This window comes from Rhodamnia argentea, chromosome 6, assembly GCF_020921035.1.
Source record: "Rhodamnia argentea isolate NSW1041297 chromosome 6, ASM2092103v1, whole genome shotgun sequence".
Classification (NCBI taxonomy): domain Eukaryota; kingdom Viridiplantae; phylum Streptophyta; class Magnoliopsida; order Myrtales; family Myrtaceae; genus Rhodamnia; species Rhodamnia argentea.
Genome location: NC_063155.1, coordinates 20,668,977 through 20,695,967, shown reverse-complemented (window position 1 = coordinate 20,695,967; position 26,991 = coordinate 20,668,977). Strand labels below are relative to the sequence as shown.

Below are 26,991 nucleotides of genomic sequence, written 5' to 3'. Positions count from 1 at the left end.
CAAGGGAGAGGAGCTTGTGGAGAGCTGGAGGGGCAACTGCGCATCTTCCAATCGCTTGTACACTCTTTTACCAAACCTAGGGCTTCTAAATCAGGGTCCAGTGACCAAATCTCAAATCTTGCTTTAAGACACGCTCAATCACATCTATAATGGACGACACAAATCGCCGCGGTGGCACGATGTTCACGAATTGTAAGGCTCGGTCGTATTATCCGAAGCATCACGGCTCGATTGCGCTTTGAGACAAACACCATACTTTTGGTGTACTTAGTCTTTTCCACGTGCAAATGCGCGTAAGCAGTATTTCATTTCTACGTAGGATAATGCCAAGACTAGCAAGCAGAGGAATCAGGGCAAGGATTGGATACTATCTCTAGAGCAAAAAGAAACCATCTTTAAGCAAAGCATGACGGTCCTGTAAAGCAACTTCAAAAAGGCTAGCAAGGAATGCATATGAAATATTGTATTTAAGCCAGCAAATTTCACGAATCCTCTCGTGAGTCTCTTTACTCTTCAAATGGATAGATTTGCATTTGATGATCGACCGGGTACGCGACTCTCTCTCTCCCTCGTAATTTGTATAAAAGAGTTTTAAGGTTCCGTTCGTTTTATGATAAATGAATGATTTAGAAAATATTTTCTTAGAATTGATAGCTTTTATTGCTTGAAATAATTAGCCAATAAAAATAATTTCATTATGAACAGTCATTTATGTCTCAATATTTCGTGGACAATGATTTTTTTTTAGTTCATTCATTTTTATCCGTGATATAAGTAATCATTTAAAAAAATATTTTTTAAATTATTTATTTTTTCGCGAAACATGCTAATCCCAAACATGGGCTTGACCATCACCAATCTTTTGCTTCCTGATTCAGTTGCAGGAGAACAGAGAATCATGTCAGATGCTCCACCAGCTCACTACATAGTCAAGATAGAGGCATTCTCATCGCTCTCGAAGAACTCTGTGGGCAAGTATGAGTCCGGGGTCTTCCAAGCTGGAGGCTACAAATGGTGACAATTCTTCGCTTTCTCCATCCGCAAAGATTGGACGGAATTAACGAAATGACTCGATTGCACCAATTTAACAAGTTTTAGGATTTGATTGCATACTTTTTGCAAGTTTTAAGACTCAATTGTATTGTCGCGACAAGTTTTAGGACTTCAAATGCACTTGTGCCTAATTTATTTACCAATCTTTTTGCATTCATTCGACAGTAATTCTTCTTCCCTTTTTCTGGTCTTTTTATTCTTTTCCACAGGAAGCTGGTTCTTTACCCCAATGGGAACACGAGCAAGAATGTGAAAGAGCATGTCTCGCTTTACCTGTCAATGGCGGAAACAAGCTCGTTTCCCTCAGGTTGGGAAGTTCATGCTTCAGTTAGATTCTTTCTGCTTGACCAGGACAAAGACAGTTACATGATAATCCAAGGTATAGCTTCAAACCAGATGTTGTCTCGTCATGTTGTCCTCATTTAAGTAGTTTGATGAGATTATTGGTAAAAGTAAGCTCTTCGATTAGCTAGTTAGTTAATCAGCGATTGTCCGTCCATAGATTCCATTCTTTTTTTGATCATTTTTTTCGCAGATGACATGAGAAAGGAATGGCGCTTTCACGGGATGAAGATCGAATGCGGCTTCGACCAATTCATTCCTCTGAAGACATTCAACGACGCGCGGAACGAATATCTCGTGGACGATACTTGTGTGTTCGGCGCGGAGGTTTTCGTTACGAGGGAAAGGAGCACTGGCAAAGGAGAGAATCTGTCAATGGTAAAGGACAGAGTCGTTCAAAATAGCACCTGGTGGATCTACAACTTCTCCAAATTGGACAAGGAATTCTCCGAGTCGAAAGTATTCATAGCCGGAAACCAGAAATGGTATCGCTCTCAACGTTACAGATATAAGCATGCGCTAAACAATGGATGTTAATCTCCTCTGCCTCATGATGTGTTCCTACGCTGATCATGGAGAAGAATGAACTATCTTGACAACAAAAAAAAAAAATTGCTGTCATATTTTTCAAGGAAGTACAAAACTGAAAAAATCCTCACCAAGTTCGGTAACATCTGTTCTTCCAGGAAGGAATAGGATTGAGCATTTGAGCGAGCTGACTTGCTTTGTTCTTCCATTAGCGCTGTGACGACTAGCAAACAAGAATCAATTTGATTGATCAAATGTGGTGTATGTCATTCATTCAGGAAACTTCGGCTCTATCCGAACGGAAAGGGAACCGGCCTCGGGACTTTCATCTCTCTATATGTAGTTTTAGCCGACGCGGACACCCTTCCTCCCGGTACTAAAGTACTCGCAGACTTCTCGGTGCGCATCGTGGATCAGCTTCTAGGAAGGAATGTCATTGCAAAGGGTAACTATTTCTTCTAAGAAAACACGCTACAAGCGATTGAATTATTGTTTTTGACATCGGAAACGCGCTCTCTCTCTCTTTCTTATGCAGCTAATCACTGGTTCAGCGCCTCGAGCCAGGAGTCCGGTTGGGCGGAATTCATTTCGCACGCCACCTTCTATAATCCCAAAACAGGCACTTTGTGGTGCGACATTTGCTTGGTTGAGGTCGAGGTCGCTGTCCTGGGCATGGTGAATGCCCTGTGAAGTCGCCATTCATGTTGTATATATTTACAAAACCGGCTGTGAAATGATACAGACTATTTCCAGCATCCTGATTCTCAACCCATCCATTCATTCTTTTCGGTCTCCATTCGTTGCTTGATATCAGTACATGACTCGATGGAAAAGTAAAAAATTGAACCTTTGATCCGAAGGACATGCATCAAAGCAAACATTCTTCTTCTTTGCAAAATCTTAACTACGGTCTGACCCGCTAATCACTCGACAGATCGTTCTACTTTTCTCGCAAAATTTCATTTAAGTATAGCTATATATAAATCAATTTTGCGAGATGATGAACTTGGTAATAGTCAAATCACTTCTTCTCCTCCCCAAAATTTTTTTATTTTCTCCAATAAGTTTAAGATTTTTGTGCACTGGCACATCGCTTCCAAAGACAGTCTTTGCGCGAATCGTCTCCAAAAGGCCGGTCTTTGTACGAATTCTCGAGCGCGCGCACAAATTTGTGTTGTCATAGCCGGGGGCACAACGAAACCCATGATTTTTTTAGGTGCTTGTTCGAATGGTAAAGTGCATTCGATTGCCTCACAAAACAGCAAATTTTGTCGTTCCATGAGAAATAATCTGCCTCCATTTTGTCTCCAAAAGAACGCCAGATCTGAACCCACGGCCATGGCCACGGTGAGCGGCGTAGTGCTGGAGGGGTGGTAGGAGATGATGGGGTCTCCGGCAGTGGGGAATGGTGGCGGTGGACTTAGGTTGATCCCGACTTGAACTTGACAAAATTATGCTGACGTTAATTGCATTTTTAGAAAAGAACAAAAAAAAAAAAAAAAAAAAACAAGATCAGACAATTTAATTTGACATTAAAATAGTGGATTCCTAACTATGTTAGTGCCAAAGTCATGTCAGCCAGCTTGATATGATCACTATGGGTTTGCTTTTGTTATCAACCTAAGCAATCCCATTTACCTATAATCCTTGCTCTTACAATTTGACATAAAAAGTCAATGAAAAATATTTTTATTTTTGGCAACAATATATCTCTAAATATTTTGCGGACAATGAAAATATTTTTCGTAGATTCATTTTTGTAAATGATAGAAGCAGTAATTTAAAAAATTATCTTTCAAATCATTCATTTTGTACGAAACAAATTTACCCTTCTATCGGATCGAATGCGGTTACACCCTCTATGTTGAGCTGAATGCACTTAGTTTTGGAAGAAAAAAAAATTGGTACTTTTAAAAGTGTTGAGTAAAAATAAAAAAATGCCACGACTTAATGTCACCGTCACCTTAAATAAGGATCTTACACAAACATTTGATTTCTAAGATATCTACGAATTCTAAGACTCGATTGTGTTATTGGAAGTTTCATGACTCGACTGCATTTTGAGAAATAATTAGTATGTCGGGTGCACTTATCCAAATATTCTGGTTTTTTTTTTTTTTTTTGGGGGCGGATGATCATGCCATGACTAGCAAGCAGAGAAATCAGGGCAAGGATCGGAACTTTCTTTTCCTTGCTCGTGTTTTTGCTTTCACGGTTCTTCAGTGGAATCAGGGAAAGGACTGGATACTATCCAATACATCGAAAAGAAACCATCTTTAAAAGCAAAGAATGAAAAGTAACTTCAAAAGGGCAAGCAACAAATGTTCACCATATATAAGCCAATGGATTTCACTGATCCTCTCATCAATCTCTTTAATTTGGAAATGGCTAATCCTGCATTTGATGATCTACAGGGTATGTGACTCTCTCTCTCTCTCTCTCTCTCTCTCTCTCTCTCTCTCTCTCTCTCTCTCTCTCTTAATTTGTACAGAAGAACATTGAAAATGTGCTCCACAGTCATCAATCTTTTGCCCTGTGTTTGATTTGCAGGAGCAGAGAGAATGGCGTTAGAAGCTTCACCAGCTCACTACGTGGTCAGAATACAGTCATGCTCATCTCTCTCGGAAAACTCTGTGGACAAGTATGAGTCGGGGGTCTTCCCAGCTGGAGGCTACAAATGGTAATGGAAGCAATCCGCCACCTTTTCCCATCCACATCTGGGTTTAGTGGACAGTGATTCTTCTTCTTTCTTATTTTTCAAAGGAAGCTGTTCTTTACCCCAGTGGGAACGAGAGCAAGAATGTGAAAGAGCATGTCTCGCTTTACCTGTCCATGGCGGAGACAAGCTCGCTCCCCTCAGGTTGGGAATTTCGTGCTCTAGTTAGATTCTTTCTGCGCGACCAGGACAAAGACAACTATTTGGTAATCCATGGTATAGCTTCAAACCAGATATTATCTCATCACTTCATCATCTATTTGAGTTTGAGTGTGTTCATGTAAGTGTACTCTTAATGGGCACAAGCAATTACGCAATGAATGTTCGCGGTAGATAAGCACCGAGAATTGGTTGGTTGATTCAATTCTTGTCCTTCCCGCAGATGCCGTGAGAAAGGAGTGGCACTTTCACGGTATGAGGCTCGAATGCAGTTTCGACCGATTCGCTCCTCTGAAGAGTTTAACGACGCGCAGAGTGGATATCTCATGGACGATACTTGTGTGTTCAGCGCAGAAGTTTTCGTCACGAGGGAAAAGAGCACCAGCCGAGAAGAGAACCTGTTGATGATAAGGGAAGCGATCAGTCAGAAGCTCAAGCGGACGGTTGACAACTTCTCGAAATTGGACAAGGAATTCTGCAACTCGGAAGTGTTTGTAGCGGGAAACCATAAATGGCATCGCTCTCAACGTTCCTCAGATAGGCATGAGGCTAAAAATTGGATGTTGATCTCCTCTGCTCACTTGGCTTGTGAAATGTCGCTATACTGATCATGGAGAACAATGAACTTCCTTGACTAATGTATTTGATCTCCGATAATGTTTGTTAAACGAGTCTTCCAATTGGTAGGTTTAAAAAATGGACATTAAAACATTCGGAACTCAACAATAGGGGCATTTTTTTCCTGCCGGAGATGGAGGAAACACTGTCCAAAACTTTTACTACAACACTGTCCGGACAGGAAGGGAAGCAGATTCAGAGGTTTCGTCTTACTGTACTTAGTTTCTGTCGATGCAGACACCCTTCCTCCCGGTACCGAAGTATTTGCAGGCTTCTCGCTGCTCATCTCGGATTGGCTTGAAGGAAATTATGTTGTTGGAAAAGGTAACCATTTCTTGTAAGAAAACAAGCCACGAGCAATTGAACTCTCGTTTTTGACATTGGAAACGCATTCTCTCTCTCACTCTCTCATGCAGCTAGTCGCAGGTTCAGTGCCTCGAGCCAGGAGTCCAGTTGGGCGAGATGCATTTCGCATGCCAACTTACATTTGTTCAGGGGCTTTCTGGAGAATGGCACTTGCGTTGTCGAAGCAGATCTCGCGGTCCTGGGCGTGGTGAATGCTCTTTGAAGCCGCCATTTCTGTCGGTATTCACAGTGTCAATCAGTAGTATTGTTGTGAATATTTCCATACCAGTACTGATATGATTCGGATCATTTCCGGGTCTTGACCCGAAAGATAAGAATCAAAGCATACATTCAATCAGCAAAATCTTAACTACGGTCAGACCCGCTAGGGGCTTCAACATATCGTCGTACTTGTCACATAATATTGTCTAAGTACCACTATGTAAGTCACTGTTTTTGCTCCCCCAGAAAGTATTATTTTGCTGTAATACGCTTATGGTTTTGTGCATCAGAGCATTGTTTCCGGAGACATACAGAATCTTTGCACAAATTGTCTCCAAAAGTCCGGTCTTTCTATAAATTCTCGAGTGCATGCGAGCGCAAATTGGGGCGTTCTATCTCGGCACGATGAAACATTTTGGGGGCTTCACTGGGCCTTCTTTCACTCCAAATTTTAATCGATTCCAATGCTGAAGTAGTAGGTCTAATTCCTTAAAAAACCCCGAACTTTAGTTTTAATTCCGAATATCCCCCAAATTTCTTCTTGTCTTAAAAAACAAAACTCTTAATTTTCACTCGAATCCCAAATCTGCCATCATTAACCCTCCGTCCAAAAATCGACATTGAGCATGCAACACTTCTGCTCTAAAAATAAACTTCTGGCCAGGTGTTGATTTTCTATTGCTATTTTTTAGCAAGTTGATTTTTCTACTTTTAGAGAAAAGAAAATTATTTTTACCTCTTCAGGTGGCATCAAATGTAAAATATATATATGAAATCGCGTAAATAAACGAATTTCTGCACTAAAAGTACTACTTCTCATGCGTTGTATGCACCCATGGTAATTCCAAGTCGCCTAACTCCACAATACCGTCAAAGTTACTTGCTCTGAAGATTGGGGCAATTAGAAGCAATTAGGGCTTGCTTTTTCACTTCTTCAATTAGCGTTCAAAATTCCCATGTCGATCCGTAAGTCGATTGAACAAAGAATTGCATCATTTTGGTGGAATCAAAATAAGGCAAACACAGGGATCCATTGGAAGAAGTGGGAGGTGCTTAAAAGCGGGAAGGACAGAGGAGGATTAGGTTTTAAAGACCTGGTTACTTTCAACAAAGCCATGTGTTACGTCTCAAGGATTGCAAGTATATTCACGGCGCAAAAACATGCCTAAACAAGGCTAAGGAGATTCACATTCCATTTATGTCGAGGATAGTAATCGGCATTAATAAGGATAGTTATCTATTAGTTTCTATCTAGAAGGATAGCCATCAATTAGTTTACATTTATCAATTAGTTTCTATCTATAATTGATATTCATATGTGTACTCGGCTATTTAAGAGGCCATTACGTTACACTAAAGAATCAAGCAATCACAATTCTATTCCTACCTCCCTTCCTTCTTTCTCCTTCTCCCTCTTTCGTTCTCGCTATATCAACTATTCTCTTAACAATTGGTGCTCTCGTCGACTCACACCTCCACCATGCCCGCAACACGTTCTCAAGAGCAAGAGGCCCAATTGCAAGCGGTGCAACAACTAGCCAATGATACTCGCTGCAATTGTTGAACAATTGCGACAAGATCTCGTTACCTCTCAAGCAAATCAATTGATCGCCGAGAGCCTCATGACTCTCTTGGACAAACGTGACCCGGCGTCTCAAGGCTATCATCCGAGCGGAACCATCACCACCGCCCCCTCATCCAATCCTACGGCGTCGGAATTCTCGGGAGTGGCCCATTGAAACCCACCCATACGGATGAGAGGCCAACGTAGGGCCCGACACCACGCCTCATATTTCCGCGTTTCTCTTCGGGTGATCCGTCTGTTTGACTTTTCAACGTAAGCCACTTTTTTCAATATTATCATACTCACCCCGAGGATCGACTCCCGCTAGCGGCAATGCACCTCGATGCTCCCGCCGCCACTTGGTATCAAGGATTGGTGGCTGAAAATCTTCTACCGGATTGGGATGCATTTACCCGCGCTATCCGTCATCGCTTTGGCCCCTCCGAATATGAAGATGCAACGCCCTTCTTGCCAAGTTATCTCAAACGGGTTCCGTCCTTGATTACCGGGCCGCCTTTGAAAATCTTGCCAAAGAAGGTACGTGGACTCACTCCGGCACACTTACGTAGCCTTGTTTATTTCAGGCCTGCGGCTTCGGGTGCGCATGGCTGTCCAAGCTCACCGCCCGGTGGACTTACATGATGCCTTCGCATTAGCGCGCATGTATGAGGCCCGGGTCGGCGAGCCGCGCAACCGGCCATTTCCACCGCACCCTTCGGCATCTCGTACCGCACAACCACCGCTTCCACGGCTTCCCGTTAAACGTCCGTCCGCCGAAGAGATGCAAGTACGACGTGACAAAGGTCTATGCTTCAACCGTGATGAAAAATTCGTCCGCGGGCATCGTTGTAAGGGGCGTCCTACCCTTTTATATTTGGAGGGTTTTGACGACTCGGATGACGTCTTGCTGCCAACCGAAAGTGAGGCCACCGCAACCACTCCATCCGAACCCGAAATCGCCTCCATGCTCTCCCCGGGTCAACGATCGGCCAAATCCATGCGCATGACGGGAACGGTGCGAGGTCGGTCGGTTCAAGTCTTGCGGTTGATGGGGGAAGCACACATAACTTCCTCTCTACGCGCATGTCCAAGTTTCTTGCCTTGCCGTTGTCGCCAATCACTCCCTTCCAGGTGTTAGTAGGCAATGGTGATGCCCTACGATGCTCGGCCATATGTCGCGATGTACCCGTACTCCTTCAGACCCATTTATTTACCATGGACCGGTTTGTTCTTGACTTGCGGGGACCTGATATTGTTCCGGGTGTCCAATGGCTAGAAACTTTGGGGCCGTCCTAACGGACCACGCAAATATGACGATGGAATTCCAGCACCATGGTCAACCAAGACGGCCGCAAGGTGACCCCTCTTTGCGTGCACCGGCAGTCTCCTCTTCGGGCCTTTTCAAACTCATGGCGGCCGATGGTGCAAGCGCATGCTACATGTGCTTATCCGCCTCTTCATCAGACCAACCTCCAAACGGACATGAATGCTTGACATTCCTTTATCGAGACAAACGCTTCTTGCAAGAGTACGACGACCTATTTGCCCACCCAACCGGCCTTCCACCGGCGCGTGATGTCGACCACCGGATTCCCCTCAAAGCCGGCACCGAGGCGGTCAATGTCCGGCCTTACCGTTATCCACACTACCAAAAAAATGAGATTGAACGCCTAGTCACCGAACTCCTTCGGGATGGAACCATTCGTCCAAGTCGCTCAACCTTCGGGTTCATTGGTCCTCCCGGGTCAAAAAGAAGGACGGCTCTTGGCGCTTCAAGCGTCGATTACGGGGAGCTTAATGCCGCCACTATTCGAGATCGATTCCCCATTCCAACGGTTGATGAACTATTGGATGAGTTGCACGGCGCTGTCATTTTCTCCAAATTGGATCTGCGCTCCCGATATCATCAGATTCGGATGGACCCCTCAGACATTCACAAAATAGCCTTCCGAACACACCACGGCCACTTCGAGTTCCCGGTAATGCCCTTCGGACTCACCAACGCACCATCCACCTTTCGGGCATTAATGAATGAGGTATTCCGGCCTTTCCTTCGTCGGTTTGTTGTTATATTCTTCGACGATATTCTTATTTACAGCAAGGATTTGGCCCTTCATCTTGATCATCTCCGCCAAGTATTTGCCACTCTGCGTCACCACCACCCGGCGGTCAAACACTCGAAGTGCAACTTCGCCACGCCCACCGTCGAATTCCTTGGACATATTGTTTCAACGCATGGTGTCTCCGCCGATCCCGCAAAGCTTGAAGGCGTACGAGACCGGCCAATCCCAACTACGCTCAAGCGGGTTCGCGGCTTCTTGGGGTTGACCGGCTATTATCGTCGTTTCATCCGCCACTACGCGACTATAGCCGCCCCCCCCACGGACCTCCTCACCAAAGACGGGTTCGCGTGGTGCGCACAGCCTGAGCATGCCTTCACCTCCCTCAAAGATGCTTTGAGTCATGCCCCGTATTGGTGCTTTGCTGTCGCGACCTAAAAATTGAGAAAAATTTCCAGGCTAATGGATTATCGGGTTAATTATTTAACTAACCTAACTCGGACTCTCCCAAGTCCATACCAAATCGCAACTTGAGGTTCAATTGATTAACATGCAATGTATTTTAATTTTGGAGCCGCCACTAATCATTTATGGTAGGTCGATTAGAAACCTAAATAAAATAGTGGGAGAACTATTTTATTCCTACGAACCGTAGATTAAGAATTCGGGGACTTGATTACACCAGATTACTCTAACGCCCTTGCGGTACCATTTTATTTCATGAAAAATCATTTGAGAAGGCAACATTAATTGATTTTAACCTAAGTTACTAGCAAAGGTTATCATACGGGTGCGCAATCAATTAATGAACATCCAGAAATCAATATAATCAAAGGAGCATGCGCCACACAAGATAGTTCTTTTATTTTTGATTTTTTTTTTTATGAATGCATGAAAAACTATACTATATGCAATGCAATGTTATGAATTAAATGCAAGACTAAACAAGATGACATGCAAATTAAATTAATATGCAAGTGAGACCGTGGTTTAATTAAATTAACTACGTGACATGTAAATTAATTAAAACCTAGACATGCAATTTTAATACACAATATAAGCTAAAATGCAACCTAATATGACATGGCAAGAAATAATGACGTGGCATGGATGACGTGGCATGGATGACATGGCAAGGATAAATGATTTTTTTTTATATTTTCGGATGAATTAACTTCCTAAAATAGAACTATGCCAAAACAATTTTTATCTTGTATATTTTAGAGTTTACATTGACCTAAACCCTAATATATTGAAGATATATTATTTTAAACATAAGATTCTATTTAAACATGCAATTTCTATTCTAGTATGCAATCTAACCTAAATAAAAATTTAGATATGCAATATCCACATGATGTTATTTTTTAAAAGATGCAATTTTCAGATATGCAAAGTGAATGAATGCAATTTTTTTTAGAATTTTTTGAGATCACATCATGCGACGGGTATATTCTAAAAAAAATATGACAATCAAGCAATTCAAATCAAATGAGGAAAGTGAATATGCCAATCAATATTAAACAAGAAAGTGGATATATCAATCAAGTCTTGGAATATTTCGCGAATATTTGAGTTAATCTTTAATTCGTAATCCTACGATTAACGATTGAACCCAAATCCTTGCCTAATCAAGTATTCCATCAATAATCCTAAAGATGGACGTTCTCGATCGTATGACAAGTTGTGGATTAGGAAAAGAAATTTTCCTAATCAACTCGTATTTTGAAAAAAATATCCACTTTGATGCAATATACTCGAGATATGCAAATATATGACGAAAAAAGGAAAATAATATTAAATTTAGAATAGGAAATTATACTCAAAGATCGTCTTTCCGAATTTGATGTTTTGCTCCAATCTTGTGGACCAAGCTTTGTGGATCACGTTGGCACGGAGGATTGGATCGGTAGGGCTCACATGCACACGGATGATCATGGAGGAGGGACTTTCGAGCACGCTCGTGCATAGCCTCGGTGGTGCTCGACCAAGGAGAGTAGCTCGACCGTAGCTGCGACTTTAGAGACTTCCACATTGCTCGCATCATACCGTAGATTTCTCTTTCCTTGACTACACATTCTCAACATTGATAAGAGAGAAAAAGAAACAAAACAAATCTCACTTCTTGGACTCACGAATCACAATTGCACAAGACAAAACAGTTCTTTTTATTGTACCAATAACTCTCCAGCAAATAAAGCACCAAGAGATCTCTGGCGTAGCTTCTGATCGTGCACTCCATGGCCATGAATGTGAAGTGTGTGAACTCTCTCTCTTCTACTTTTCTCCATCTTTTTCCTTTTGTGTATTTTGCGGCTACCTCCTCTTAATGTCGCCCTCAAGAATCTTCTTCCACTCTCCGTTGCCTTGAATGAATGAATAGTCCGGGTTGGTTCGTTCGATAAAAACCGATGTTGCGAGCTCTGCGGAGAGTCGTTGGGAAATTGGACGCGTAGGAGGAAGCATCAGAGGGCTGGATATGTAGTGACCCAAAGAGGAAGCTTCAGTGTGGATAGCATGAATTCTTTCTTGTATAGTCGTGTACTCCCTCTCATCCATGCATGTCAGAATGTGGAGCTCCTTCTTCAAAACCTTGAGTTCTCCGAACGGAGGACCCGAAGGAAAAAGACAGGAAGCTCTCTCCCCCGATTCTCTCTCTGCCTTTCTCTCAATATTGTGCCGTGTATTGTCAATTGTGTGGCCTCCCCCCCTCCATCGTGTTGTGAACAAGCTCCCTATTTATAGAACAAACTAGGGTTTCGCGACCTTCGTTTAATTACGAAGTAGTCCCTTAACTTCGTGTAATCGCAATTTGATCCAGAGACAAATTATTCCATTTCATAAAGTCTTTTTCTCAATTAATGAGCATCCTTAATTAAAATGTTTTTTTCCCAAATAAAACATTAAATGGGCTGGTTTAAACTCAAATTAGACCTCAAGACCTTGATGAATTTTTTCGGAGTTGCCCCCTAGCTAGCCGAATTCTGCTCTTTGAGCTTTGGTCCACCGCTCTTCGATTGGAATCCATTTTCCACCGCCCATCCGATTGAATGTAAATGCAATGTAATGCAACATGATGCTAAAAATAAATATGAAAAATGATTTGATTATTTTTGGTAGGAATTAAAATTAATTCCTCATTTTTATGCAAAATAAATGACTAAAAAGATAGTCAAAATTTAGGTGTCAACATTGCCTGATTTTGCCATTCCCTTTATCGTGGAGACCGACGCCAGCGGCGTAGGAATTGGCGCAATATTGATGCGATCCGAGCATCCGGTGGCCTTCTATAGCCGCAAACTCTCCCCCCTCATGCGTAGCAAGTCAACTTATGTGCGTGAGTTGTTCGCAATACGATCGGCCATCCAAAAGTGGCGTCAATATCTGCTCGGGGCTCATTTCATTATACGGACGGATCATAGGCCGCAGCACCATCTTCTTGAAAGAAACCATCCAAACACCGTAACGGCGGCCAGTTCCTCTCGAAATTGGTCGGCTTTGATTACTCTATCGAATACAAGCCGGGCAAGAAAAAATGCAATGCGGATGCCTTGTCAAGGGTTTACGATGATGTCAACCAAGAATGTGCACTTTTAACATTGTCCCGTCCCGTGAATACCGACCTCGACACTCTTCGTGCCGAGCTACCGCTAGACCAGCATACAAAGAGCATCATCGACGACCTCCCGCGTGCACCCGACTCCTAGCCCGGGTGGTCTTACTCATCAGATCCGCTCCACCACCGTGGCCGCTTGTTCTTGCCGGCGGACTCCTCCCTCGTGCCCTTACTTCTGACGGATTATCACTCAAGCTTACACGGTGGCCACTCCGGGGTACAACGCACCTTTCAACGCATCTCCGCGCATTTTCAATGGGAAGGCATGCGCAAGGACATCGCCAAGTTTGTCCAAGCATGCGATGTTTGCCAAAAGTGCAAACCAACCAACCATCACCCCTACGGGTTACTTGAGCCCATTGCTCCACCCGACTCATTATGGACCGATCTCTCTATGGACTTCATCACACATTTACCACCATCTGCTGGATATACGGCCATATTAGTGGTCGTTGATCGTTTTTCCAAGGGGGCCCACCTCGCTTCACCGCCGCCACGCTACACTGCGACCAAGGTAGCCCAAGTTTTACGGACTACGGTGGGAAAATTGCATGGTATACCTCAATCCATTATTTCCGACCGTGACCCAATTTTTCAAAGTGCCTTTTGGAAGGAGTTGTTTAAACTCCAGGGAACAAAGCTACACTTCTCATCCGCTTACCACCCGCAATCGGACGGACAAACGGAGCGTGTTAATCGCCGCATTGAACAGTTTCTCCGTTCATTTGTTCATGATCAACCCTCCAAATAGTCCAAGATACTTGGTCGGGCGAAGTACCACTACAACACCACGTTCCAGGCTTCTATGGGTATGACGCCCTTCGAGGTGACATTCGGCGAAAAACCTCCCTCCCTCTTGGCCTATTGTGCCGGCACCGGTGCCATCGAAGCGGTCGATCATGACTTGCGCTCACATGATATAATCTTATCTCAATTACGTGCCAATTTATCCAAAGCTCGGGCGGTCATGAAAACCCAGGCAGATAAGCACCGCATTGATATTTCTTTCAAACCGGGCGACATGGTGCTTCTTCGCCTTCATCCTTATCGCCACCTGTCGGTTCGCAAAGACTCGGCCCACAAGCTTGGACTTCGCTACTATGGTCCATTCCCCGTGGAGGAACGCGTAGGACAAGTGGCTTATCGACTTTCATTGCCGGCTTCCGATCGCATACACCCAGTTTTTCATTGTTCACTACTCAAACCATATCTTGCTTCACAATCCACTATGGTGCACCCACTCCCAGATGCACATGTTGATCACCAACCCATTCACAAGCCACTAGCAGTTTTGGGTCAACGAGTTATTATGAAGGACTCTAAGCCGGTCCCACAGGTGTTAGTTCAATGGCGGGACCTTGCGCCCGAAGACTCTAGTTGGGAGGATGAGCATCTCTTGGATAATACTCGACTTGAGGACAAGTTGTCTCTCTATGGGGGAAGGAATGTTACGTCTCAAGGATTGCAAGTATATTCACGGCGCAAAAACATGCCTAAACAAGGCTAAGGAGATTCACATTCCATTTATGTCGAGGATAGTAATCGGCATTAATAAGGATAGTTATCTATTAGTTTCTATCTAGAAGGATAGCCATCAATTAGTTTACATTTATCAATTAGTTTCTATCTATAATTGATATTCATATGTGTACTCGGCTATTTAAGAGGCCATTACGTTACACTAAAGAATCAAGCAATCACAATTCTATTCCTACCTCCCTTCCTTCTTTCTCCTTCTCCCTCTTTCGTTCTCGCTATATCAACTATTCTCTTAACACCATGTTAGGGAAACAAGCCCGGAGACTCTTACAATCCCCTTCGGCCCTTTGGAGTCAACTAATGAAAGGGATTTATTTCCCCGAAGGGAAATTTTTAAATGCAAACAAAGGATCTAGACCATCGTGGGGGTGGCAAAGCATACTTGTGGGCAGAGAGACTATAAAACAAGATGTGAAATGGTCAGTGGGAGATGGATCTAGTATTAGAATTAGAGAAGACAAATGGTTGCAGCAGGGCTGCATTGGAGGGCCAGGAAACCAAGGAGAGCCTCAATTTGTAGCTGAATTGATAGATCAGGAGTCCAAACAATGGGATGAGCAGAAATTGACAATTTTTTTTTTTATGAAAACCTGAAAAGGGAGATCCTAGCTATTCCACTCAGTTCCAACATGACGAAAGACAAATTAATATGGACTGGCAATGGCTCTGGGGAATATTCAGTTAAAAGTGGGTACAACAAAGTCCACTCAGTAGTTTTTATCAATAACAGTAACCACGCATCCTCATCTTACCAGCCTCCCAGAAAGTTGTGGAATTCAATTTGGCTATTGCACACTTACCCAAAGATCAAGTTTTTCTTGTGGAGCATATGCAACAATGCCCTCCCCACGAAAGAAAATCTCTTTAAGAGAAATATTGTACCTGACCCACTGTGCCCTGTTTGTGGTCGAGCACCAGAAACATTGGAACACTTGTTCATCCTCTGCGAAGGCACCAAACCGGTATGGACAGATTCTTAGTTCAGTATTAACTCCTCTCCTCGAAAAATTACCAGAATCGAAAGGTGGATCTCACAGATACTTACCTCGGACTCTACTTCACTGTCGAACGAGCTTTTCGCTGGAATACTTTGGCGGATCTGGAAGGGCCGCAATAACCTGGTCTTCCAAGGGCTGAAGCCATGTCCGAGAACCTATTCAGAAGATGCAGAAGCAGACCAATTTCTTTTCAGGAGATGGAACCCACTCGTGAAAAATCGCAAGAAAGGCAAGAACGATTCACCTGTCCGATGGGTTCCCCCGGAGAAGGGGACCATGAAATATAATGTTGACGGATCTTGGATCAGCGATGCCTTGGAGGGATCGATGGTTGGTATCTGCAGGGACTCCGATGGACTAATTATTGACGGCTTCGCCGCGAAAGTTGAAGCTGGATCTGCTCTGGAGACCGAAGCCCTAGCTGTTCGTGAGGTTCTGTCGAGGATAGCGAAGACATGAGAAGTACACTCAACTGATCTGAAGGTAATAGTTAGTACTGATAGCATATCAGTTAAAGAGTGCTTATCAGACCAAGTTATCTGCCCATGGAATGCCAAGCCCATCTTGGAAGATAGTAAACAGCTCTTGGCCCAACTCGCTGGTGTCTCAATAGTTCATGAGGACCGTGGGAAAAATCAAGCCGTGGATTGGATTGTGAAAGCTCACAGAAGGAATGCTCTCCCCAAGAATTGGCTGTCTATGCCCCCTCGCCCACTATGGGATTTATTGTGTTTTGATTCTGAACTTAATGTCTTTCATCCGTGAGTTAGTAATGAAGTTTATCTTATGACAAAAAAAAAAAAAAAATTAGCATTCAAAGAGAGAGAACGCTCGGTCGCTTCCTCCTAATCAAATTCGCTCTCGATGACACGAAATTGGAGCCTACGAGCTTCTCCATCCTTTGCTCATCAGCCCCTCTCACTGCATTAGCTTCTTGACTCATCTTACTCGAAGGAATCGGTCGTGGACAGGAGGAATTCCTCCATGAATCATGATAGTGGACTCCAAAGTGCTCAATCTCTTCCTATCTCGCACTCTCGCACAGGCTCGCGCTGGACCACTCGGGGAGGAAGCGACCGAGATTAGAGAAATTGAAGAAATCGTTCTTCGTGGAGCTCTGATTGAAGAGCGGTGAGCTGACAAATTACTGGACTCCAATGCGCTCGCTCTCTTTCTATCTCGCACTCTCGCCAAGGCTCATGCTCGGTCGCTTGGTGAGGATGCGACCGAGATTAGAGAAATTGAAGAAATCATTCTTCGTCGAGCTCTAATTGAAGATCGGTGAGCCGACTAAGTAGTGGACTCGAAAGCTACATGTAATGTTTGGGGAAATCGCTAATTCAAGTGAGGTGTAAACTGATCAAGCCGATGAATTGGAGTTTACACAATAGACACACAAATCAGCACATCGGATTGTACAACATCAGATTTTTGTATCTCCATAACTTTCCTGAAAGGACCTGCTGAAACTACAAATAATGATCCACCCCAGAGCCTTCAACCAAACCCAGCGCCATTGCAGGCACAACTCAAATGAAGGCAAAATTCGACTAAATAGCATTAGATGAACTTAAACCGATCCACGTGTGCTGGAAAAGAGAGACATCCCAACATATCAAGACAACACATAGTACATAGCCAAAACATCTCGGATACAAAGCTACATTACCAAATCCCCAAACCCGACACAGTACACGGCCAAATCCACTAACAATAATATAAAAACTAGCGCTTTTCAGTCTGCCACAAAATATCCACATCTAACAGCAGACATTGAGCATCCACTAACAATTTTTGGTCCACAATTTCACAATCCACCACCGATTCCGGATTCTTAAGTGCATTGAGGTTCAGAGATATCAATTGAAAATTGATTTGGTTAAACTTGAACATTCCCTTTTCTTGTTGGTTGGAGAAGGATGGACCTCCGAAGTCAATAACTCTATCACTGCGAGGCATCTGCAGGAAATAAAAAAAGTTGTGACATATGAACTTGTTTTTCTTTTCAATACACATATAAAACATTAGACAAAAGTATTACCTTTAGATATGATTTCCCAGCTTCAAACTTAAGATGTACATATTCTTGTCATGCCTAAAGATAAAAAATAATCATAAAACATTATTCACAATACACACAAGTGTTATGAAAATAAAATGTGGCTAAAAAAAGGAGGAAAGTACCAAAAAATTCTTAAACCTAGTACATTTGTACTAATTCCGTCATAAACCTTTCAATTAGACCAATTTAGTTCATCCAGTCAATTTTGACCGAAAATTGCAGACATGAGTACCACCAATCCTACGTGGTGAGGCCAATGCCAACGCCAATATTTATAATAATATTCTGATAGTACTTTTGAATCTTTAATATTTTTTCTTTTATTTTCTTCTCTTTATTATTTTTTTGGGCTGAGGGTTGACGACCCTCACCGGCATTAGGTGAGGGTGAGGACGTCGCGGCCCTTGTCAACTTGGGCTAGAGTCGTGGCACCATTGCTTGGCCTAGATATGGCAAGGGTGTTAGGACCCTCGCTATGGCTAGCAAGGGCGTGGTGATACTTGCCCAACCTCACCGGTCACAGCAAAGGCATCACGACCCTTGCCGGATTTGGGTTAGGGCCATGACACCCTCACCCAATGTTGGCGACCCTTATCAACCCTCATCCCCCCATACAAAAAAGGAAATGAGAAGAAAAGAACAAAGTAGAAAACCAAAAAAAAAAATTATAAGAAATTCAATATATTCTTAAAATATTTTTAAAATTGTTTGCGACAATGTTGGTTGCGCCACATAGTGCGGCCAATGTCCAAGTCCACGATTTTTGGCCAAAATTGATCGGATTGACTCAATTGACAAAAATGCAAAAAGTTTATGACTAAATTGGCACTAACACAATAGGTTTAAGAATTTTTTGTACCTTGCCCCTGAAAAAACACTAACATGTGCTATCTTCTTCATGATTATAGCAATGTCCCTATTAGAGGGTCTACTGTCCTATGCACTATCATATGCACTAGTACCATTCTTTGGTCTTCCTCTTTTTGCCTGTATGTGAATAAATACAAGAAACACCAACGTTAACAGTCATGATAGCCCCCAAAAAATTATAATTAAAATCTACAAATTTGTCAAGTAAAGCTTACTTTGGGTGGCCAAGGTGTTGTAAGATTCATGCATGTTTTCTTGTTATGCCCATACTAAAGGCAATTTGAACATCGCATTTTGACTCCAACTTTCATTAATTTCTTCCCATCACTGCTTCGTTCATTCTTGTCCTGATTTTGTTTTTCTTCTCTTCCCATTTTCCTTCTATATGGTGGGGGGGTGGGGGAACTTGATTGGCTCAATACTGACTTTGGGCCACATTTTTTGTCCATTCACCTCTGGTAAGGGAAATTGATTACATCTCTCATAAGCATCTCTCTTGAAGCAGTCATCAATGTAATTTTTTATTTCTGACTTCATGAAGTTAATGCCGCATATGGTGTGGCTACATTATATTCCAGAGATATCCCATTACATATAAGCACGGGTCTTCCTAGCCAAGTCATCCACAAATTTATTCTCATTTACTTGAAGCTCAAAGCTTTTCGCCATTTCTAGCTTAGTCTTATCTAACTTCATTTTAATTATTGGGCAAATTGAAACTAACACGTGAGGAGTATTATATCATTGATAAGAAGGATTGAGTGTTACAACGCCAGACTATTTAATTTGTGAAGATCCAATGGCAGATTCACCTTGAGAGGAAGGCCACTTGAGAACTAGAGGAGGAGGCAAGGCACAATTCGTTTAATTGAACGTTGAGGTAAGTTCAAATTTCGAGGATGAAATTTCATTTAAGAAAGGCAAATTATGATATTGGCGTTTTCTTTTTTACTTGGTAGCCAAAAAAAAAAATTACTAATCAATAAAAGGAAGAAAGTGGACGTTCAGCTGTGTTAAAAGTGTACGCACAAACAGAAAAGGAAAGAAAGAAAATTAAAATGAAAGGAAACAGGTGGGGTACACGCCATTAAGTCTCGCCAAGCCGAATTAACTTCCATTTCATGACATCCAATAGGGAATTAAGTCCTTTATTCATTGGGAAGATCATCATAAAAGCCTTAAATTTATTGCAATTATGTCAATTCAGTCGTAAATCTTTTATAATTGTGTCAATTCAGTCCATCAAGATAATGTTTGCCGACCGTCGATGACATATTATTAATATTTTTAGAATTTAGAATTTTCTTTTTTTCCTCTTCTTCCTCCAACCGAGAAGGTCAAGCTTTGCCATCGCTAGACAAGGTTTGACCTTGCCGGATCTGGGCTAGAGAGGTTCGGCCTCACCGGTGGCCCGTAGGGACAAGCTTCACCCGAGGCCGGACCTTCGCCTCGGGCTGGTCGTCAAGGTTCGACCACCAAATAGAGGAAGAAAAGGGAAGGGAAAAAAAAGGAAAAGACAAATAAAAAATTAAATAAAATTTCAAAAAATAAAAAAATCTAGATATTTTGTCATCGGGCGGCTAAAATTGGTTGGATAGACTAAATTGGTACAATATAAAACCCTTAGGACTAAATCCGCAAAAAAAAAAAAAAAAAATTATGACTGAATCGACACAATTACAATAGCTTTGGCACTTTTTTGGCAATTTCCCGTTATTCATGTAATCAAAGTAATTTCTGAGTTAGGGCACAAATTTAAAATTATGTGAAATTTGAATTGCTAGGTCCGATTTTGAAGTTGTTAAGTTATTTAATTACACGAAAAATGATAAATTATGGCATGGTGGAACCGTGGGTTTGACAAAAATAGATTTGGAATTACAATTTACTCGGAGTGGAATTCTAAAGTTTAGCACTCAAGCTCCCCGTTGCGAAAAGTTTTGAATAATCATTTGGGCGAGCAATTTGTTAACACATGGGAGTCATTTTGTTAGCAATTAAGCTTAGTTTAGCCGATTCGTGGTTGAGGTAGAGATTTACTTGATTTTGACGTTGTTCCTTGCTTATTTAATAAGATCGCAAGTTCAACTGTTTGAATAACTTTCGTTGTTTGGTTTGGGCATTCCCACGTGAGTATTTTTATCTATGTTATGAATTTGTAAACTCGTGTTTAGAAGCTGGTAGAGATTTGATATTTTATGAATTATGAAAATGGATATTTGTTGCATATAAATTTACGTCGAGCATTTACAATTTTCTTATTTTTTTTAAATGATTTGAGAAACGTTTTTAGAAAGGTATTGTGAAAGGTTATATATATACCGCTTTGCCAATCTGATTTAGGAAATGTCTTCTGAAACGATTTGAGAAATTTCTTATCAAATGCATGTTGTTTGACTTATGAGGTTGGGAAAGAATATGCTTTGGTTGAAAAAATGTATTCTAATTATGAGAAGGGTTTGAGTTTGGTTTTGTGGGTCCTTGGACAATTAGGGTTTGATGTTCGATCTCGCTATGAACCCAATTAGGGGTTTCTATGTATGCACACTGATTTTAGGATATCATTCTAGGTCGAGACACTAGCTGATAATAAGTGGTGACCTTACCAGGAAAAAATCTTGATTGTCTTGTCGCCAAGTATGTGTCATGATCATAGTTGGATATTGAGCAATAGATTTGTCTGATGAATAGACCATTGACGTGTATTTTTCATAGAGATAAATTAATAGACTTGACAATTGATGTTTGAATTTTGATGGTGGATTAAATGAGTACTTCGTTTTTTTTATAAAGCTTTGTGAAATGAAACAACTCATATTTGATTTAATATGTAGATTGTATCTTGGGTTTGGATTATGAGCTTATGGTATTGCTTTGTATGTGCATAGCGGATGCTTGATTTACTTAGAAGAGATGTACTACTCATTGTGATGTGGTTGCTCATACCATTCATCTTAAACGTTTTTCATGTTTATTTGTTAGCAGCAAATAGAATGAGAGCGTTTGCATTATCACCATGGCATTTTGAAAGAGTGACTTATGGGTGTGAGACTAGTGACTTGTATATTTTTGTATTGAGGATAACTGAGTTGAGTTTGTTGGGTCTAATTGTCAGTTGGTATAAAAACTCTGATATTGTCAAAAACTTGATGGTTATCATACATACAGGCGTGCACACATATGTATGTATGTGTATGTGTGCGTGTATACATACATGTATAGATAATAATAAGTTATTGGTTTGTGTTTGAGGTTGTGTCCTTCGAGTGGAAGGATGTTAATAACTTGACTCCCAATCGCATTCCTTCAAATTAAAGACAAACTTATCAACTTGAAAGTAGAAAAAGAAATAAATCAATAATGGGTGGCGACTTTCTTCTCACCCCACGGAAATCAAACTCATATGAAAAACAAATGGATAGATGGAAATCGACAGACATAATGTATGATATTGCATCTTGATCTGACGCGCTAATTATGAATGTTTCACCCCAAACAATCGGGAAAGCAACTTTCGTCGAGAAACTAATTTTGCCGAATTAGATGTAAAACAAAGGGATGTCGAAGTGTGTAGTAAAGTAATCCACATACGATAAGCAAGCGAAAGACGCTAGATTCACAATTTTTGCCGTGTCTATCAATCTTGGTTTAATTGCCACCAACCGAATCTCTAACGACGCAATCCTATAGCACGGACTCGTTCTCAACCTTGAACACCAAGTAGAAGAAAGCATCATATTCCCAAGATTAAGACAAGCAATGGGAACTCAATACCTTCACCGGGATGGATTCTCAAGAGGAAGCTCAGATCCAAATCTATGAATAGAGTCAGTTGGATTCACGTTCATTAAAAAATTTAAACTAGTAAGTTACGAGCCAACTAAGACGTATTAATTGCCTCATCTTAAACTACATCTCCGATGCAAAGACTTCTCTTTCAGCACGCGTGGGAACCTCAACATCATCGGCCAAAGTACCTTTTCCCCTCGAGAACCATTAAAGAATTCCTAATTCGGAAGTTAAGTTTTCTCTCCGGACAAGGGAGAGTAACTTGTGGAGAGCTGGAGAGGCAACTGCGCATCTTGCAATCGCTTGTACACTCTTTTACCAAACCTAGGGCTTCTAAATCAGGGTCCAGTGACCAAATCTCAAATCTTGCTTTAAGACACGCTCAATAACATCTATAATGGACGACACAAATCGCCGCGGTGGCACGATGTTCACTAATTGTAAGGCTCGGTCGTATTATCCGAAGCATCACGGCTTGATTGCGCTTTGAGACAAACACCATACTTTTGGTGTACTTACTTTTCCACGTGCAAATGCGCGTAAGCAGTATTTCATTTCTACGTAGGATAATGCCAAGACTAGCAAGCAGAGGAATCAGGGCAAGGATTGGATACTATCTGTAGAGCAAAAAGAAACCATCTTTAAGCAAAGCATGACGGTCCTGTAAAGCAACTTCAAAAAGGCTAGCAAGGAATGCATATGAAATATTGTATTTAAGCCAGCAAATTTCACGAATCCTCTCGTGAGTCTCTTTACTCTTCAAATGGATAGATTTGCATTTGATGATCGACCGGGTACGCGACTCTCTCTCTCCCTCGTAATTTGTATAAAAGAGTTTTAAGGTTCCGTTCGTTTTATGAGAAATGAATGATTTAGAAAATATTTTCTTAGAATTGATAGCTTTTATTGCTTGAAATAATTAGCCAATAAAAATAATTTCATTATGAACAGTCATTTATGTCTCAATATTTCGTGGACAATGATTTTTTTTTTATTTGTTCATTTTTATTCGTGATATAAGTAATCATTTAAAAAAATATTTTTTAAATTATTTATTTTTTCGCGAAACATACTAATCCCAAACATGGGCTTGACCATCACCAATCTTTTGCTTCCTGTTTCAGTTGCAGGAGAACAGAGAATCATGTCAGATGCTCCACCAGCTCACTACATAGTCAAGATAGAGGCATTCTCATCGCTCTCGAAGAACTCTGTGGGCAAGTATGAGTCCGGGGTCTTCCAAGCTGGAGGCTACAAATGGTGACAATTCTTCGCTTTCTCCATCCGCAAAGATTGGACGGAATTAACGAAATAACTCGATTGTACCAATTTAACAAGTTTTAGGATTTGATTGCATACTTTTTACAAGTTTTAGGACTCAATTGCACTTTCGCGATAAGTTTTAGGACTTCAAATGCACTTGTGCCTAATTTATTTACCAATCTTTTTGCATTCATTGGACAGTAATTCTTCTTCCCTTTTTCTGGCCTTTTTATTCTTTTCCACAGGAAGCTGGTTCTTTACCCCAATGGGAACACGAGCAAGAATGTGAAAGAGCATGTCTCGCTTTACCTGTCAATGGCGGAAACAAGCTCGTTTCCCTCAGGTTGGGAAGTTCATGCTTCAGTTAGATTCTTTCTGCTTGACCAGGACAAAGACAGTTACATGATAATCCAAGGTATAGCTTCAAACCAGATGTTGTCTCGTCATGTTGTCCTCATTTACGTAGTTTGATGAGATTATTAGTAAAAGTAAGCTCTTCGATTAGCTAGTTAGTTAATCAGCGATTGTCCGTCCATAGATTCCATTCTTTTTTTTATCATTTTTTTCGCAGATGACATGAGAAAGGAATGGCGCTTTCACGGGATGAAGATCGAACGCGGCTTCGACCAATTCATTCCTCTGAAGACATTCAACGACGCGCAGAACGGATATCTCGTGGACGATACTTGTGTGTTCGGCGCGGAGGTTTTCGTTACGAGGGAAAGGAGCACTGGCAAAGGAGAGAATCTGTCAATGGTAAAGGACAGAGTCGTTCAAAATAGCACCTGGTGGATCTACAACTTCTCCAAATTGGACAAGGAATTCTCCGAGTCGAAAGTATTCATAGCCGGAAACCAGAAATGGTATCGCTCTCAACGTTACAGATATATGCATGCGCTAAACAATGGATGTTAATCTCCTCTGCCTCATGATGTGTTCCTACGCTGATCATGGAGAAGAATGAACTAAAAAAAAAAAAAATTGTTGTCATATTTTTCATGGAAGTACAAAACTGAAAAAATCCTCACCAAGTTCGGTAACATCTGTTCTTCCAGGAAGGAATAGGATTGAGCATTTTAGCGAGCTGACTTGCTTTGTTCTTCCATTAGCGCTGTGACGACTAGCAAACAAGAATCAATTTGATTGATCAAATGTGGTGTATGTCATTCATTCAGGAAACTTCGGCTCTATCCGAACGGAAAGGGAACCGGCCTCGGGACTTTCATCTCTCTATATGTAGTTTTAGCCGACGCGGACACCCTTCCTCCCGGTACTAAAGTACTCGCAGACTTCTCGGTGCGCATCGTGGATCAGCTTCTAGGAAGGAATTTCCTTGGAAAGGGTAACTATTTCTTCTAAGAAAACACGCGACAAGCGATTGAATTCTTGTTTTTGACATCGGAAACGCGCTCTCTCTCTCTCTCTTTCTTATGCAGCTAATCACTGGTTCAGCGCCTCGAGCCAGGAGTCCGGTTGGGCGGGATTCGTTTCGCACGCCACCTTCTATTATGCCAAAACAGGCACTTTGGTGAAAGACACTTGCTTGGTTGAGGTCGAGGTCGCTGTCCTGGGCATGGTGAATGCCCTGTGAAGTCGCCATTCATGTTGTATATATTTGCAAAACCGGCTGTGAAATGATACAGACTATTTCCAGCATCCTGATTCTCAACCCATCCATTCATTCTTTTCGGTCTCCATTCGTTGCTTGATATCAGTACATGACTCAATGGAAAAGTAAAAAATTGAACCTTTGATCCGAAGGACATGCATCAAAGCAAACATTCTTCTTCTTTGCAAAATCTTAACTACGGTCTGACCCGCTAATCACTTCGACAGATCGTTCTACTTTTCTCGCAAAATTTCATTTAAGTATAGCTATATAAATCACTTTTGCGAGATGATGAACTTGGTAATCGTCAAATCACTTCTTCTCCTCCCCAAATTTTTTTTATTTTCTCCAATAAGCTTAAGATTTTTGTGCACTGGCACATCGCTTCCAAAGACAGTCTTTGCGCGAATCGTCTCCAAAAGGCCGGTCTTTGTACGAATTCTCGAGCGCGCGCACAAATTTGTGTTGTCATAGCCGGGGGCACAACGAAACCTATGATTTTTTTAGGTGCTTGTTCGAATGGTAAAGTGCATTCGATTGCCTCACAAAACAGCAAATTTTGTCGTTCCACGAGTAATAATCTGCCTCCATTTTGTCTCCAATGGAACGCCGGATCTGAACTCACGGCCATGGCCACGGTGAGCGGCGCAGCGTTGGAGGGGTGGTAGGAGATGATGGGGTCTCCCGCGGTGGGGAATCGTGGCGGTGGACTTAGGTTGATCCCGACATGAACTTGACAAAATTACGCTGACGTTAATTGCATTTTTAGAAAAGAACAAAAAAAAACAAGATCAGACGATTTAATTTGACATTAAAATAGTGGATTCCTAATTATGTTAGTTCCAAAGTCATGTCAGCCAGCTTGATATGATCAATATGGGTTTGCTTTTGTTATCAACCTAAGCAATCCCATTTACCTATAATCCTTGCTCGTACAATTTGAAATAAAAAGTCAATAAAAAATATTTTTATTTTTGACAACAATATATCTCTAAATATTTTGCGGACAATGACAATATTTTTCGTAGATTCATTTTTGTAAATGATACAAGTCGTAATTAAAAAATATTATTTTTCAAATCATTCAAATTTTTCAAATCATTCAATTTTTACTAAACAAATTCACCCTTCTATCGGATCGGATGCAGTTACACCTTCTATGTTGAGCTGAATGCACTTAGTTTTGGAAGAAAAAAACATTGGTACTTTTAAAAGTGTTGAGTAAAAATAAAAAATGCCACGATTTAATATCACCGTCACCTAAAATAAGGATCTTACACAAACATTTGATTTCTAAGATATCTACGAATTCTAAGACTCGATTGTGCTATTGGAAGTTTCGTGACTTGACTTCATTTTGAGAAATAATTAGTACGTCGGGTGCACTTATCCAAATATTTCGTTTTTTTTTTTGGGGGGCGGATGATCATGCCATGACCAGCAAGCAGAGAAATCAGGGCAAGGATCGGAACTTTCTTTTCCTTGCTCGTGTTTTTGCTTTCACGGTTCTTCAGTGGAATCAGGGAAAGGACTGGATACTATCCAATACATCGAAAAGAAACTATCTTTAAAAGCAAAGAATAAAAGTAACTTCAAAAGGGCTAGCAACAGATGTTCACCATATATGAGCCAATGAAT

At 41.5% G+C, this 26,991-nt stretch overlaps 2 protein-coding genes across 2 annotated transcripts; both read left to right on the top strand.

The window, feature by feature from the left end:
* Window positions 1-429: 429 nt before the first annotated feature.
* Window positions 430-2,613, top strand: LOC125312569. The gene is made up of 6 exons (XM_048280733.1): window positions 430-548; window positions 885-1,014; window positions 1,263-1,432; window positions 1,589-1,880; window positions 2,202-2,368; window positions 2,459-2,613. The coding sequence occupies exons 1-6, from the start codon at window positions 518-520 to the stop codon at window positions 2,611-2,613; spliced, it is 945 nt and encodes a 314-aa protein (XP_048136690.1). The 5' UTR covers window positions 430-517.
* A 1,652-nt stretch (window positions 2,614-4,265) lies between these two features.
* On the top strand, window positions 4,266-25,418 carry LOC125315540. Its single transcript, XM_048280732.1, has 6 exons — window positions 4,266-4,338; window positions 23,612-23,741; window positions 23,990-24,159; window positions 24,316-24,607; window positions 24,920-25,086; window positions 25,181-25,418. Exons 1-6 carry the CDS (start codon window positions 4,266-4,268, stop codon window positions 25,333-25,335), a joined length of 987 nt encoding a protein of 328 aa, XP_048136689.1. The 3' UTR covers window positions 25,336-25,418.
* The last annotated feature ends 1,573 nt before the right edge of the window (window positions 25,419-26,991 follow it).